The sequence below is a fragment of the Panthera tigris genome, chromosome A2, assembly GCF_018350195.1.
Source record: "Panthera tigris isolate Pti1 chromosome A2, P.tigris_Pti1_mat1.1, whole genome shotgun sequence".
In the NCBI taxonomy this organism is placed as follows: Eukaryota; Metazoa; Chordata; class Mammalia; order Carnivora; family Felidae; genus Panthera; species Panthera tigris.
Genome location: NC_056661.1, coordinates 84,285,500 through 84,303,453, shown reverse-complemented (window position 1 = coordinate 84,303,453; position 17,954 = coordinate 84,285,500). Strand labels below are relative to the sequence as shown.

General features: G+C 34.4%; 1 protein-coding gene across 1 annotated transcript in view; it reads left to right on the top strand.

Moving 5' to 3' along the window:
- Positions 1 to 17,954, top strand: part of SEMA3C (semaphorin 3C) — a 175,401-nt gene that overhangs the window by 154,557 nt on the left and 2,890 nt on the right. Inside the window, exons 15-17 of the mRNA XM_007076782.2 lie at positions 2,286 to 2,443; positions 11,013 to 11,080; positions 13,231 to 13,361. Coding sequence (XP_007076844.1) covers positions 2,286 to 2,443; positions 11,013 to 11,080; positions 13,231 to 13,361 — 357 coding nt within the window. The remainder of the gene's footprint in view (positions 1 to 2,285; positions 2,444 to 11,012; positions 11,081 to 13,230; positions 13,362 to 17,954) is intronic.

The following is a 17,954-nucleotide window of genomic DNA, read 5'->3' as shown; positions in this document are numbered from 1 at the left end:
TCTTGGAATATGGAATAAAGATTTTAAGTGTTAGCAGAAATGATGACATAACGTTACTGTTCTTTACCTTATTTGGTCTGATACAGATGAAGAAGTATTCCACAGTCAGTCTTGTACGCTTTTCACTTGACTCAATTTTATGAAGAAAAATAAATAGGGTACAATGGAGCTAAAGATCTCATCTGTAAAAATGTTTGTGTGGTGCATAACAAACATTTTCCCAAGTAACAAGAAGCCATTCGTCATTTTCCCCAATGTCCTAGGGAGCTGATCCCAAGTCAGAATTGTCTTTGAAGTCAGCAGGGAAGCCCTTTGTTTACAGTAGCTTAATGAAAAGAGAACGTGTCAGAATAAAATTCAAAAAGGACACAGAGCCATTTGTGTGGCAGAGTAGTTCAGTATACAATTACAGTAATACAAGTTACAATACAACTTGAAATTCAGCTGGTATACTCATAGTTCACAATACATTCCGTTAAATTGCAATATGCAGCACGCATATGCACACAGGAGAGACTGAGTATTATATCTGTCTTCAACATCTTATATTACAGATAATTAAAAATGTTTCTTTCAATCATTAGATTTAGGATATGGTAATTATTTGAGTTTTGGGGAACTCATTTGCACAACTGAATACGACATTAAATTTTCAGTGAGAAAGAATTACAGATTATCGATGGTATTTCATATACATTTAAATACCATGAATTTAGTACCTTCCCTAGTGCTCAGATTATATTATTTTCTATTTTATGCTTCCTTATTCCCTAGTTTATTCTTGCATTCCATATATCACAAGATAGTTGGATTAATACAAATGATAATTTCTAGAATAAAACTACCCATATTATTTCCTGAAATAAACCAGTTTCCTTAAAATATTTTGATGCAGCTGATGTATTCACTATATCTGTACTCAATAAATTCTTATTTGAAATGTTCTTAGAGAAATTATTATTGTCAAAATATGCTATTGTTTTCCTATAGTTTGATTGTCTCAAGTAGGGATCAATCATTTGCAGCCCAATTTCTAAAAAATTAATTGATCTGAATAAAATATTTTTTATTGAACAGTACACTGAGATTTTATTCAAATTATTAATTAGAATTAAAAAAAGTGTAAGATGATAGTTAACTGGCAGTTTATTCTACTATGTTATTTAACATTCATTGAGAGGTTAGGAGTCAGACACTATTCTAAGGATTTTATATGGAGTTAGCCCTTACATTTAGTTCTTTAAAAAAACTGTGTGGTATAGATACTGTATTATCCCGGTTTTATCGAAGAGGAAGCTGAGATTCAGAAAAGTTTCACAGTGTATTTGTGGTTGCACTGGGATTTGAATCCCAGAAGTGTGGCTCCAGAACCTAGTGGATCAGTGGTGCCCCTGTTAATTTAAATTTTAAATTTTAAGTTGTATATATGTGAAATATGTATAGATGTCTGTGTGTGTGTGTGTGTGTGTACATGTGCATATATGTACATATTTAAGTTCCAGCTTAGAGATTCTCTAGTTTGAATTATACAATATCACTTCCTTATAAAATAAGTGTGAGTTAGAAACTTAATCTTTCAACTCCTGAGAACTAATTTATGCACAGATAAAAGAATTGGAGCAGCATCGTAAGAAGCTCTTGACATCGAACAAATGAAGGAGAGTGAAATCTTTATTTATGACTTAGGGTGCCGCAGATCACTGGATCATACAGAAAAGTTAAGACATATCTAAATATAAATGCTGATATTCTTCTAAATAATTTAACATTCCTCTAATGAGTAATATGTTATTTTCAAAGGCATGTGAAACATGTTTTTCTTTAATTTTATCTAATACTGTGTACTGTTTTCCTTAAACTTAAAAATACCCTTTATTTTAGACTTGACTTTTTCAAATTTACAAGGTGATGGGTTCCTATATTTGAAGAAAAAGAAAGCTGCCTGTGCACTCAAAAGAGAAAGCAAACGTCATAATTTAAATCTGTAATATATTAGCTCACATCTGAGAGAACAGTAAATCCCAATGTCTAAAATGTATTACCGTTCTACATAGGGCTCTGAGCTTTTTTTTTTTTTTTTTTAAACAGGAAAGTGGTAATGTTCTAAGCATATTAACATAGGAGAATTCTATTTATTTTGGCTTTCTACCCTCTGTACTTCACTTCTTATTTTTAGCCTATTTTAAAATGAATCTAAGTTGGTATAGACACATTATAACGTGTTCCTGCTAAAAGTCCTCTTTAATGTCCACATCTGAAATAAATCATAATCTTTCCTCTAATAGCAACAGTTGTATGTGAGCTCCAATGAAGGGGTTTCCCAAGTGTCTCTGCATCGCTGCCACATCTATGGTACAGCCTGTGCTGACTGCTGCCTGGCCAGGGACCCTTACTGTGCCTGGGATGGCCATTCTTGCTCAAGATTCTACCCAACTGGGAAGCGGTGAGTCCCAAACATTCAGCTGAGAATCAAAAACGATGTTCCCAGACAATTGAGTCATGCTCCACACGTATTCTTTTCAATGGCGTTAGAAATAGTAGCTATGTTCAGCATCACGTGTAGTCAATGAATGAAGTAAATGCCTATGCTTTATAACTTGAGATTTTCACAGATATGTGAGGATACAGTCCTTTCGCTTTTGTGGGGTTTTTTGGTTTTTATTTTATTTTATTTTTAATATAATTTATTGTCGAGTTAGCTAACATACAGTGTATACTGTTAGCTTCAGGGTAGCTTCAGGGTAGTGTGCTGTTAGCTTCAGGGTAGCTTCCCATGATTCATCGCTTACATATAACACCCAGTACTCATCCCAAGACATGCCCTCCTCAATACCCATCACCCATTTTCTCCTCTCCCCCCCCCCCACCCATCAACCCTCAGTTTGTTCTCTGTATTTAAAAATCTCTCTGGAAAAATTTATTTCTCCTCTTAAAGCTCCTGTAGCTACACAATCCTGTGGACCATCAAAAAGTTCAAACAGCATGTAACATTTTTGCATTACCTGAGTTTTTATGTGCTTCAGTATATGATTAAACTCCACCTTCCTAGGGTTTCCTGTGGCACTTAATATTTCTATAATCAAACGTTTTCTTAGTTTTGGCAACAGGAACATTGCTCCAACATGGTTACCCTGAATTGCTTTCAGAACCTTGATGCCCATGCTGTTTACCTCTTAGAGGGGTAAGTGCATGGATGCTGGTCAGATTGACAGAGTTAGGCAATGTGAGGCTAAGTGCCATTTATCCAAGCAAAAGCTCAGATAGGAAACTCTGAACCAACTTGCACTAAGTTGGAAGGGACCACCAGTAGTGACACTGATTATAGAACAAAGAATATGCATAATTTAGGGTCAGCCAAGGTCATAGCTATTTTCAGTCATTTCTTGATGTGGGTCATGATGGGTGGCAAGGCCAAAACCTGACAAAATTAGGGTCAGCAGGAGAGAGCAAATAGGACCAGCCTTAAGCACTAATGATTTTCAAGTAAAATCATTGGGGTGAAGGTGTTTTATAGCTTCTTTACTCGCTGTTATACATATAGGCCCTTAAAGACCTTGACAGATTAAAGGAACCCTAGCACTTCTGCCTGTCAAGATTGTACTGATACTTTTATTTATTAGTTCAACAAATTTGTATCATGGGACAGTTATTTGCCAGGCAATGTTCTAGAGCTAGGCATACAACGTGAAAAACAAGAACAGTAAAAAGATGAAAATTCCTGCCTTGAGGGATAATAAATTCTAGAGGGGAAGACAGAAAATAAATAAATAAGGAAGCCCTCTAGTGTATCAAATAATGATAAGGTCTATGATTTTTTTTAATTTTTAATTGTTTTTTTAGGTCTATGAATTTTAAAAGGGCAAAGAAGGGAGACAGAGGATGTGGGAAGCAGGGAGTTGCAATATTAAATGGATGGTCCCACTGAAGGTGTGGTGTTTGAAGATGGACTTAAGTGAGAAGGAATGGCACAAAGGCATTATCTGGGAGAATAGCGTTCCAGGGAGAGGAACCACATATCCTTAAAGCTGGAGTGCACCGAGATTGTTCAAGAAACAGCACTGAAACTAATGGGGCTATGCTGGAATGAGAAAAAGGAAGGGTAGGAAGAAACGAGGCCAAAATGCACGATGACTTAGGACTTATCAAGTTATTGTAGGCTTTTGTTTAGAGTGAAACAGAAAGCTACTGAGGGCTTTTGAGCATATGAATGATATTATTTTGACTTTTGGTTTGAAAAGATCATCTGGTTGGGTTTGGCTGGATTATAGCCCTGGGATAGGAAGTGGATGGGGAGAGAGGAGACAGAAGCTGCAAGGCAGTTAGGGCACCGTGAGGATCCAGGTAAGATAGAATGGTGGCTCGCACAGGGATGATAGAGGTGGAGGTGGCAAAGTGGTCTGATTCTGGATAGAGCTCACAGCATCTGCTGATGTATTATATGTAGGATGTTAGAGAAAGCGAGGACTGAAGAATGAACCAAGTCCTCAGAACTGAGCATATGCAGTTGTAGTTTCCCGAGAAAGAGAAGACTATGGAAGGAGCAGGTATGTGGAGAGAAAGATGATGTTAGCAGTGCCTATGAGATGTTCAATCTCATATAATATGAATTTGGAGTACACAGGCATGGCCTGGGATGGATAATTTGAAAGACTTTTGTATTTAAAGGCATGAAATGTGAAGAGAACACCCTTTCTTTAAACCAGTACTTTTTTTTTAAATTTTTTTTAACGTTTATTTATTTTTGAGACAGAGAGAGAGAGACAGAGCATGAATGGGGGAGGGTCAGAGAGAGGGAGACACAGAATCCAAAACAGGCTCCAGGCTCTGAGCTGTCAGCACAGAGCCCGACACGCAGCTCGAACTCACGGAGCGCGAGATCATGATCTGAGCCGAAGTCGGACGCCCAACCGACTGAGCCACCCAGGCGCCCCAAACGAATACTTTTTAGTATCTGTGTTCAAAGACCCATGTTCTTCTGTGTCATTTTAAGATTTAGGCAGGAAGTCTATGGTGTCTTTTGATTTCTACATAGAAGTTTAGAACCTCAGTACCCTGAGATCTTCTGCTGGCACTGGACTAGAGATCTAAAACTGAGCACATAGTATGAGGAAAGCAAACTCCACATGTAATCTCAAATCAATGATATTTGTAGCCATTGCTGGTATTCTTTTTTACCAAACTTGTTTTGCACTCCCAATTACGATAGCAGTGATATTTAAAAATTATTACCATAATTGTTTGTAGGACAATACATTTTTCTTGACAAAGAGTTCTAAAAATTGGCATGTCTAACCCCTAGAATACAATCATCTACCTATTAAACAGATTTAGTGCTAAAGGAAGCTGAAGCAACACACTTTCTTTATTATCATTATTATTATTATTATTATTTATTTTAAGAGATAGAGAGAGAACGAGTGGGAGAGGGGCAGAGGGAGATAGAATCCCAAGCAGACTCCATGCCATCAGCGCAGAGCCCAGTGCAGGACTCAAACTCACAAACCACAAGATCATGGCCTGAGCCGAAACCACGAATTGGATGCTCAAACAACTGAGCCACCCAGGTGTCCCAGAAGCAACACACTTCCTAAGAATGAAAGTGATGTGAGGATTACAAAGTGATTCTTACCATAGTCCTTGAGGCATACCAGCCTCTCGGCTCTAATGTGAATGAACTGGAGATTACACTCCTTCCCTGCATAATTTCCAGACCTTGGCTTTGGTGAAGCATTTTTATTTAACAAAGAATAGTTCTCAAGTAAAATTCCATCCTATATATAGATTATCATTGCATATTTGTGATTTGTTCTCATATTCTCCCTCTAATTACAACCCCAGTTATCTTTTCTAAGATGTATGTTTAAAGGTAGATTTCACATTGTCATCCTAATACCACAAATCATGATCTTAATCATTTCCTTCTAATGAAGAAAGAGCTGGAACTCTCTTGCAATTTTTTAATGTTACAATATCATGCCTGATATGAAACCATGTATCATAGGGTTGCTGTTAGAACTAATAAATGAATTCAGTAAAGTTGCAGGGTACAAAATCAACACTCAAGAACCTGTTGCATTTCTATACATTAATAATGAGCTATCTGAAAGAGAATTTAAGAAAACATTCCCATTTACAATTGCATTAAAAGAATAAAATACCTAGGAATAAATTTAACCAAGGAGGTGAAAGACCTGTACGCTGGAACTACAAGACATTGATGAAAGAAACTGAAGACACAAATAAATGGAAAGATAATTCATGTTCATGGATTGGTAGAATAAATATTATTAAAACTGCCATTCTACCCAAAGCAATCTGCAGATTCAGTATAATCCTATCAAAATTCCAATGGCATTTTCCACTAGATTAGAATGAATAATCCTAAAATTTGTATGCAATCTCAAAAGACCCAAATACCCAAAGCAATATTGAGGAAGAAGAACAAAGCTGGACGCATCATGTTTCTTGACTTCAAACTAGATTACAAAGCTATAATAATCAAAACAATATGCTATTGTCATAAAAAAGAGACACATAGAATAGAGCAGAATAGAGAGCCCAGAAATAAATCCATACATATATGGTTAATTAATTTACAACAAAAAAGGGAAGAATATACAATGGGGAAAGACGGTCTCTTCAATAAATGGTGTTGGGAAAACTGAGCAGCTACATACAAAAGAATGAAACTAGAATACTATATTACACTATAGACAAAATTTAATTCAAAATCATTTAAAGACTTGAATATAAGACCTAAAACCACAAAACTCCTAGAAGAAAAGATAGGCATTAAGCTCCTTGATATAAGTCTTAGGGATGAGTTTTTAGATATGACTCCAAAGCAAAGAGAACAAAAGAAAAAATAAACCAGTGGGACTATATCAAAGTAAAAAACTTCTACACAGAAAGGACATCATCACCAAAAGAAAAGGCAACCTACTGAATGGGAGAAAATACTTGCAAGCCATAGACCAGATAAGGGTTAATATCCAAATACATAAAGAATTCATACAACTTTGTAGCAAAAAAATGAAATAAAATAAAATAATTTAAAAAAACAATTTAATTAAAAAAGTGGACAGATCTGAATAGGCATTTTTCCAAAGAAGACATACAGATTGCCAACATGTCATGAAAAGTTGCTCAGTGTCACTAATCATCCGGGAAATGCAAATGAAAACCACAAGGAGATATCAACTCACTCACTCCTGTTAGAATGGCTATTATCAAAAAGACAATAAATAACAAGTGTTGGAGAGGATGTGGAAGAAAGTTTTGTTGGGAATGTAAACTAGTGTAGCCACTATGGAAAATGGTATGGAGGTTCCTCAAAAAATTAAATCTAGAACTACCATATGATCCAGCAATTCCACTTCTGGGTATTTATCTGAAGATAAAACTCCACTAATTCAAAAAGATATGTGCACCCCATCGCATGGAAACAACCAAAGTGTTCCTCAATGGATGAGTGAGTAAAGATGTGGTGCACACCCGCACACACACACACACACGCACACACACACACCCTACTGGAATACTATTCAGCCATGAGATATAATGAAATCTTGGCAATTTATGACATGGATGGACCTTCAGGACCATCCATATGCTAAGTGAAATAAGTCAGACAGAGAAAGACAAATACTGTATGATCTCACTTGTATGTGGAATTTTAAAAACAACACACCAAGTTCATGGACATAGATAATAGATTGGTGGTTGCTAACGGTGGGGTAGGGGATGGGAGAAATGAACAAAGGGGTTCAAAAGACACAAACTTCCAATAATAAAATAATTAAGTTATGGGGATGTAATGTACAGCATGGTGATTATAGTTAATAATTCTGTATTGCCTATTTGAAAGTTGATAAGAGAGTATATCTTAAAAATTTGCATTGCAAAAAAATTTTGTGACTGTGTATGGTGACAGATGTTATCTAGATTTATTGTGGACATTGCGTATACTCATAGCCAATCATTATATTGTACACCTGCAACTAATATAATATATATCAATTATTTCTCAATTTAAAAAAAGTACAAGAAAAGGGGGAAAACATATATTATGGGTTGAAAGAGGAAGTAGTAATCCTTAAAGAGCTGAATCTCTAGCAGTGTCTTAATTCTGTCACAAAAAGCTGAAAAAGTTTGATCTCTATCATCTAACTACCTATCTATTATCTATCTATCTATCTATCTATCTATCTATCTATATCTATATATATCTTATTCTTTGACATATTCATACCCATCTTTGGCTAGCACACTGAAAGTTTTATTAAAAATATCCATATTATTGAAGTTCTCCAAATTATTTTAAAACTTAGTTAAGCGTATATCATAGTGAATGCAAACCATGTTTGCTGAATCAAGTATTTCCTAAATTCTCATCTATTTTTAGTGATTAATAGTAATAATAAAAATGATCACTTGTATTTTCCATATTCATTTTCTTTAATAGTGTTAACTTACCTGGTTTTATTGCAATTGTATTGTCTATCTATCTGGTACACAAACATACCATGGAGAAATTCATAAGAATGAAAATCAAAAACGTGTCTTTTGTATAGAAACAAGTACAGTGATACTTAGAAATCAGTGTTTATACTTTGATATAATAAAGTTATTAACTATTATTGGCTCAGTAGTTTCTCTTTTTTAAAAGTTTGCTCCTAGCAAACAATACAAGCAATTTTCCTTTTCATTCTCAAGTATTTTAAATATTTGTGCATTTGTATCAAATATTGCAATTTAATCCCATATGTTATTTATTCTGGATTCAGACATGCAAGTAAGAAATTTTATTCTAAGACAAGATAATCAGTTCAGCCTTCAAGTAAATTATCTGTTTTATATACAAGAACAAAATGATTTCATTGTTTATCCAAAGGATTAGACTCTAAGGGAGAAAACATGGGTAACTTGAGCCCAAATCCCAAATCCTACATGCAGTATAATATTACTCTGCCTACCAGCATGCTTTTGCAATGCTGAATGAATGCCCTAAAGGGAATCTACAAATACAAAAAAATCTCAGATAGCTGTCTTGCTGATCTCATCATTTAAGCCAAGACATAATAATGCTTTTCTGTATTGGAATGTCTGGAAGCTATGTGATACCATAAATTCAGGTTGTCCAGCTATGTAAACCATAACATAGTGCTAGTCACAGGACAATCATTTTAACCATTGTGAATGATATTGCTTCTCTAGATGGCTGAAAATCACTTTTTCAGCAATAAGAACTCTCACATGGTGCTCATATAATATAGTGCACTCACAAGTAAAAATGCAGTGACTTAGAAATATAGCAAATGCAATGCAATAAAGAGCTGATGTAGGAGCTATTCTAGAGTACAGCATTAATTGTATTTGCTGAGACAAGAGTGACTTTTACTAGTTTGTGTGTATGTGGTTGTATTAGAAATATAAAATTAAATAAGGATTATGACTTTTTTAGAAAAAGAATGCATAAATGACACAAAATGTTATAGCTATATATCCATAAATAGATGTATATAATCCATTAAATCTACAAGCTACGATTTGCTGTAACCTTAAAATGATTTTTTTCACTATCAATGACTTTGAGATTAGTCTCACTTTGTGAATTTGATAATCCCTGTGTGATTTTAATATTTCTGCTCTTTAACTGAATATTTAATTTACCTTTAAGGTTAAAAATGTTAAGAGAGACTTAACAGCTAACCCAATTAAGTAATATGCTTGTTTGTATATATTTCTCAGCCTTGATAGTAAACAATCAGTTTATCCCTGTATTCCTAATATTTAAAGAGAGGTTCCTTTCCTACTCTCTTATAGCAATCTTCATCCCATGATTTATTGCTAAGAGAATATCAGTTGCTCTATTTTGGTTTGTTTCACTATGTGATACAATTGGAATTATATGTGGATAGATAGATTTATTACATTTTTATTAAATATAATTTTATTAAAAATATATAATTTATAGACTCAGGAAATTAATTAGTATTGAAATAATTTAAAACTTTGCTTTAAATAATAACCAGCTTAGAAAGAATGTACCTAAATTTGGAAATGCTTAAACTGATGATACATAACAACTAAAATGCAATGAGTGAACTTTGGATCATGAATAAAAACAAATCCATAAGGGATACTTTGGAGACAATTAGGGAAATTTTACTATAAAATGTGTATTGTATGATATTATCGAGTAATCTACTGTTGTTATAAGTGATTATTTATAAGATGCACGCCACAGTATTTAAGAGTGAAGTATTATCATGTGTGCAAACTTATTTTCTAAAGGTTTTCATATATGTGCATAAATAATATATACACAATACACAACACAGTACTTGCACATGATAGAAAAAAATAAATGTGGCAAAGTATAACTATTCATGTCTCTATCAGTGTTCATTGTACTCACCACTTTTCTGTTGACTTGACATTTTTCAAAGTGAAAATTTGAAGGAAAATTATTATTCTAGTAAATGAACAATTTTGCTTAATTTTACACTAAATGTGCATGTTCTATCACTTATTTCAGAAAAGTTTTAAAATATCTTAAAAGTATTAGAAAGTGTTGACTCTTCTAAGAAAGCTATGTTCATTTAAGAAAAAAATTACAAGAAAGAAGATGCCAGTGAATTTATACATTAGAAGTTTCATCTTAGAAAATTTTGGCTGAATGTCCCTAAATTAAAATTTACACTATTAATTTGGAATCTAACATTTACCCAGGAAGTGCAAATAATAAGGGTTTCATAGCCATCTTATCACTCTTCCTAGATGGGGAGGGACAGAATTAATTCCGAATGAAAAAAGGGTTAAGTACCCATCCTGTCATGGAAGTGTTGAACAAGAAATGTGAAGTAGCTGTATTAGATAATCAGACCTGTTTTCTTTATGAAAGTTTAGGCAATTAAAATACTGTGAAATTAAACATGCAGTCTTTTAAGTGTGGTGTAATCAGCAATGTTAATTCTCAGTCAGTTTTATACATGTCTCTGCACTTACAGGAGGAGCCGAAGACAAGATGTGAGACATGGAAATCCATTGACTCAATGCAGAGGATTTAATCTAAAAGGTATTAAAAGTGAGCAATGGTCAATTTTGGTAAAGAGTAGCAAAACTCTGTATCACATTTCAGTGAGGGAACCTTCATAATAAATTCAGATCTCACATTTTAAGGAAAGATTCACTATGAAGATTCTTGGTGTTCAGATACGGAAATTAAAAATCAAATGTCATTTGTATGTATAGTAAAAAAGACAAATGTCCATGGACACAGACACCTTGGGTATGTTAGTTGGTAGGTCTTTCACATAGATATCAGTTACAGATTTTCCTAGCTATTATTTTCTTTCTGAAGAAACAAAGCTGTTACCTTCTTTCTCAAGAAAAAAAAAAAAATTGCTCTAAAAACTTTACCACTGAAGAACAAATAGAATAGTGCCCTGTTTGTTTGTTATTGTGGTAAATAGAAACAACATAAAATTTACCATTTTAACCATTTTAAAATGTACAGATCTGTGGTATCAAGTACATTCACATTGTTGTACAACCAACTCATCTCTAGAACTTTTTCATCTTTCCCAAGTGAAACTCTATACCTGTTAAATACTAACTCCCTATTCCCCCTGCCCCAGCCTCTGGAAGCTCCCATGCTATTTTCTGTCTTTATGAATTTGACTATTCTAGATACCCCTTATAAGTGGGATCACAAAATATTCTTTGTTTTGTAACTGGCTTATTTCGGTTCTTCAGGGTTCATTCATGTTGTTGACATGTGTCAGAATTTCTTTCTGTTGGAAATGGAAAAGTATTCTATTGTATGCATGTATCACATTTTGTTTATTCACTCATCTATCGCTAGACACTTGGATTGCTTCCACTTTGGGCTATGTGAATATCCTGCTGTTTTCATGGGTATACTACAGTGCCTTGGTTTTACAGTTTATAACAATTCCAGTACTTTTGGCGGTCCTGTCTTATGTCTTACAAGCAATCTAACCCGTTTTTCTCTGATCCTCACATGTAGATCCCGTATTATTATACTTTCCCCAGTATACTTTCTCCCAGCTCCACATCAATCCCTTGAGTGAAGTATCTTCAGACAGAGCTCTTCTTAGCTCGTGCAGGTGCTGCAGACACACTCTTGCTAACAATTAACACCAAGATTCCTATTGCTAATATTTTTGAGTGTGGGCCTTTCTTTAGTAAAAAAATGACATTACTAACTACACTAAGTATAAGGAGAAAATTATGACACATTTTGCTTGGTTGTTCCATACATCTAAGGGAATACATCCAAGTTATCATTTCTCTGTATACTATTTTATAAATACTTGTGCCAGTTGTACTAATAGTATTCACTCTAGTGTTAGAACTGTCTGTCACTAGGGGTCACGATGAACGAACATCTATGTTGGCTTTGTGTCAGAACTTGAGTTAAGTGCTTTTTAATGGACTATCTCACTTAATGCTTATGAAACTGTACTACAGTTCTATAATTATCCCTGTTTTATGAATGAGGATTCTGTTTATGTCTAAGCTACCACATGATTATACTAAATGGTCTTCCTAAATTAAGAATTTCAGTAAAGAACCTATTTGAAAACATAATCCATGTTTTAGAGCCAAGTAAAGCTGAGGCACAGAAAGGTCAAGTAACTTGTGTAAGGTTACACACCCAGCATCATTGAAGTCAGAATTTTGCTTCCAATACATCTGAATACAAAGATTGTGTCTTTAATCACCACTTCCCATCGTAGACACTCTTTGCTTTCTGACTTTTCCTGAAGCTTCTGAATTTCATCTATACTACATTGAGTATGGATGAAACTGGCTTTAATAATGCCTGGCACTTACTAACTCTTTAAGTAAGATGTGTTTCCTAATAATTCACAGCTTTGGTTTTCTCAGCTATGAAAAACTGAGAAAACTGAATTCATAAGTATATTGTAATAATTAAAAGTTCAAAGTGATATGAAGGACATTCCTTGGTATCAAGTAATTCTTGAATAAACATCAATGCCCCCATGTCTTTTTGTCCTTCCTTTTAGGCTAAACACAGCAGGTAAACAATGTATAATAGTCTGCTTGTTCAATGATTAAAAATTGCCTTTTGGTGGTTTCTATAGATGATCACAATTGTATAGAGAAATAAACTTTCATATAGGAGAATATGCTCTGAATTCTATTCCCTGTCTTTCTCCTTTCATTTTTGCTTTTCAGCATATAGAAATGCAGCTGAAATTGTTCAGTATGGAGTAAAAAATAACACCACTTTCCTTGAGTGTGCCCCTAAGTCTCCACAGGCATCTATCAAGTGGCTGTTACAGAAAGACAAAGACAGGAGGAAAGAGGTGAGTAAGGCAGCACTACAGCAATCAGTCAGGGCTTTGGAAAGACATTAAATCACCACCTCTTAGTGAAGTTCAGATCAAATGAAAAAGAAAAGGCATATGAACATCCTTTTATGTCCTCAGGATGACAAGTGCCACTTCCTTTAAAATCCTTTGTCTGTAGAGTTGATGAATTAATTAGAAATCCTTGCTGCCTGCACTCAAGACGGGGGTAGTGATAGGAGGAAGCATTTGTAAAAGAAACAAGATGTGTGCAAAACCAGAAGCCAAGTTCTCACTCAGCAGCACCTTTGTGTGATTCACAAGATAAAAGGGAGCTTTAAAAAAATTCAATTTTCCTCAGCAAGAAATTTCACTAAACTATAACTTTTATGGTAAGAAGCATTTTTCTGCCGTGCAGTAATCTATTTCCTTTGCTTTATTATCCATAACTCTATGATTTTGGTTAGGTAATGTATGGAACCATTGTTTATGGGAGCACTGCCTTTATTTAGTGATATGGAAAAAGCAGTTTTTTCAAATAAAAGGACACTGACATTAACTTTTCACTGATCTTAAAGAGCTGTTTTAGAAGGGAAACATTGTAAAACAGCATAGGGTGAAATATTATAAATAATGAAGTCCCATAATACTCATGTCATGTTGTACTGACAAATAAGAGGAAGAAGAAGAAAAAAATATATGTATATATAAAGCCTTTGGGTAGTCTAAAATGTCATGTTTTTAGCAGTGTTCATAAAGTCTGATGGAGCAAAGGGGAAAATGGAGCCTTCCCCATTTGGGTGTATTCTGTTGTGGACAGTTTAAGTACTACATATTAAGTTAATTAGGACTATGTAGAAGGGACACAATCCAAAGCTATAGAACCAGGCACTGCATCAGAGTTACTGAAATAGATGTTGGCTCCATATGGGGAATACTTTACAACTCATGCCTGCCTGTCCAAAGACAGTAGGAGCAGTTTAGTCATTGTGCGTCCATGTCTATGGGATATTAAACCACAGGCTGATGAACACTTGCATAAGAAGAGATTTAACTGAGGGGCGCCTGGGTGGCTCAGTCGGTTGAGCGTCCGACTTCAGCTCAGGTCACGATCTCGCGGTCCGTGAGTTCGAGCCCCGGTCAGGCTCTGGGCTGATGGCTCAGAGCCTGGAGCCTGCTTCCGATTCTGTCTCCCTCTCTCTCTGCCCCTCCCCCATTCATGCTCTGTCTCTCTCTGTCTCAAAAATAAATAAATGTTAAAAAAAAAATTAAAAAAAAAAAAAAAGAGATTTAACTGAGACACATGGATGGCTCGGTTGGTTGAGCATCCAACTCTTGATTTGGGCTCCGGTCATGATCTCACAGTCCTCAGGCTGAGCCCCTTGTTGGGCCCTGTGCTGGGTATGCAGACTACTTAAGATTCTCTCTCCCTCTCCTGCTGCCTCTGCCCCCACTCAGGAACGAGCTCTCTCTCTCAAAAAAAAAAAAAAAAAAAAGATTATTTTTTTTAACCATCTGGAGGAAAGAGGAGCTAGATGAACGTTAGGACCTCTTCTTGCCCCAGAATTCTATGATACTAAAAAAATCTTTTTAGACATTATTATTAATAAAAATATTGTTTAAGATCTGTTTACTTTGCTACAAAAATCTGTCATCAAAAAGGACTTGAAATTTCTACAGACTAGTTAATTTTAAATTCTTTTGAGTGGATATAGGTGATAATAATTGTCTTACAACATAAGCTGAGATAGAAGTCATAATGTGTGGTGATGATTATTGTACAGAAATGAAGTTCTTAGGCTAAAGCATGGCATGTATTCATGGACAGTCCTTCTTGAGAAGGTCTGTGTGTATATATGTGAATTGGAAATCTACAACTCAAACAGGGATTACCTTACATGAATAAAATGTTTTTCTTTAATTCACTAAAAAGTTAAATAGAGGGACATCTAGGTGGCTCAGTTGATTAAGCATGCAGCTCTTGATTTCGGCTCAGGTCATGATCTCACGGTTTGGGTCATGGGATTGAGCCCCACATCAGGCTCATGCTGAGCACAGAACCTGCTTGGTATTCTTTCTCTCCCTCTCTCTCTGCCCCTTCCCAATTTGAACATGCGTGTGCTCTCTCTCTCTCAAAAATAATTAAACTTAAAAAATATTAAAAAGTTAAATAGAATCATATACAATCAGTGAATATAATTTGTATTATTTAAAGAAAACGAGTACATACAAGCTTGAATACATGCCACAGAAATAATGAATGCAATTAATAATGGATCGAGTTCTAGATTTAATGATTGAATCTCTTTTGTGATACTTCTGATATTTTATTTCAGAATGCCCAAGAATGTAGGGACTCAGTTATTACTATCTTGCTTTTTCTTCAAATCTCAAAAGCATAAGATTGCTGTAAGACTAGGAAAACATTAACTATAATATAATTATGCAAATCTATTTTATCTAGAATTTATAGAGCACAATTCTACTCCTTACTTTGGCTAAGCAAACTATTACTGTCTTATTAAATTTATCCTAATTCTTTCTTAGTAGTTTAGGCAAAAAGGTGCTTATTTCTCATGTTAATATGTAAATATTGAATTTTTTAAAAATAATGTAGACGGGGGCACCTGGGTGGCTCAGTTGTTTAAGCGTCCAGCTTCGGTCTATGTCATGATCTTGCTGTTCCTGAGTTCGAGCCCCACATTGGGCTTTGTGTTGACAGCTCAAAGCTTGGAGCCTGTTTCAGATTCTGTGTCTCCCTCTCTTTCTCTGCCCCTCCCCAACTCACACTCTGTATCTCTCTCTCTCTCAAAAATAAACATTAAAAAAAATTTTTTAAATGTAAAACAAATGATAAAAGCTCATGGAGAAAATGTACATAGTTCATACTGAATAGCATAAAATGATCACTAAAAGTCCTCTTCCCCTTCACTTCAATATTTATTCACAATTCCCCAAAGTATAAAGCTACTAGGAATTATATATTCAATCATAATGTATTCCTCCAAATATTCCCCATAATTTTCCTATTTTTATCATTCTCTTTGTCTCTCTCTCTCTCTCTGATGTACACTCACCCACTTTAATATCAGTAAGTACATATGCAGCTAACTTATTTTTCCTAGCCACATAGTGTTCCACTATATGAATATATCTTAAGGTTTTTTTTAAAGCCATCTACTGCTTAGGTTATTGTTTTTCTTCTTATCAAACATCATTTACATGAATACTTGCATACTTGTGACTGTATCTTCTGGAATAAATTCCTAGAAAAGAAGTTTCTGCATCACATTTTATATACATGCTATATGATTTTATCAAATTGGCGTCCACAATTTTTCCTAATTTTGCACAAACATAAAAGGCTTTCTCTCTTTTTTTCGAATGCATTTCTACATGATTGAAACTATTTTGGGGACACACTTAAACTTTAAAAATTAAATTAATATCAAAACTTCAGTTTATATATTTCAGTCCTTCTTCCTGGCCTCCCTCTTCTAGGTCTGTTCTATTATCTGTATTTCACTTGTATACTTTGCCTTTTTGTGCTTTTGTGTGAAGCTTACTTTTTATCTAAAACAATCTATGTTTGATTTTTATTTCGTTGATAATAAAATACCTATTTACACAGAAATTTACCATTTAAAAAAGCATTGTACATGCATTCCTTTATTTTTATTTCGGTCAGGGGTGTTTTTTTTGTTTTTGTTTTTGTTTTTTCCCTCAGTGAAAGAACATTCTCGAGTATGCATGTCAAAGAACTTCTTACCACTTAAGTTTTTAGTCTGTTTGTTGGCAATACTATAGCTAGAACTTTAAGAAAGATGATTTCATGCATTTAACTAATATTCAGCAAATAATAGTTTTTCTAGGGCAAGCCTATAATTAAATATTACCTCATAGCTTTGTATTATCTTTCCTTGGCAAGTAAAACTACTTAGAAGACTTAGAAGATGATGGCATTTCATCTTATTTTTAGTCATTCCTTAGTTTGGGATAATTAGAAAAAGCCTCGATAGTATTCAAAACTCAGTCTCTGCTTACATGATTTTTTTTTTTGAGTCATCTTACTGCTTTAATAAAGTAATGAATTGTTTCAGTTTTTACTTAGGAGAATATTCATTCATTCATTAAAAAATGATAAAAATTCAACCATTTAACTGTGGCTTAATGATTTTACTACTAAGAGAGTATTTTGTTGCAATTAAAGACAGGAATTCCAGGATGAAATAGATATTTTAAATTATCTGTGAATTTTGTGTATATAGGTTGACTGTGATTCATATTCACAAAGCAACCAAAACTCTGTGCTTATTGGTGGAGAAACTACTTCCATCCAAAGGGAATGAACTTTAAGCTATTTTTGGCAATGTGGGTGATAACTTCATCCTGTCTTTAATAGATTTTAATAGATTCAATGCTCTTAAGACAACATCTCCTGGGCAAAACAGGCAGTGGAACTGACCAAAACTTTATGTTCACTAAGAAGTGAGCTGATCAGTACTAGATGCTTTTGCCAAATTTGGAAGTTCAGTGATACTCTGTATATGTTGATCATATCTTTTTAGAAGACACAGAGTTGGGTTTGGATCTTTGATGAATCTCTCTTTT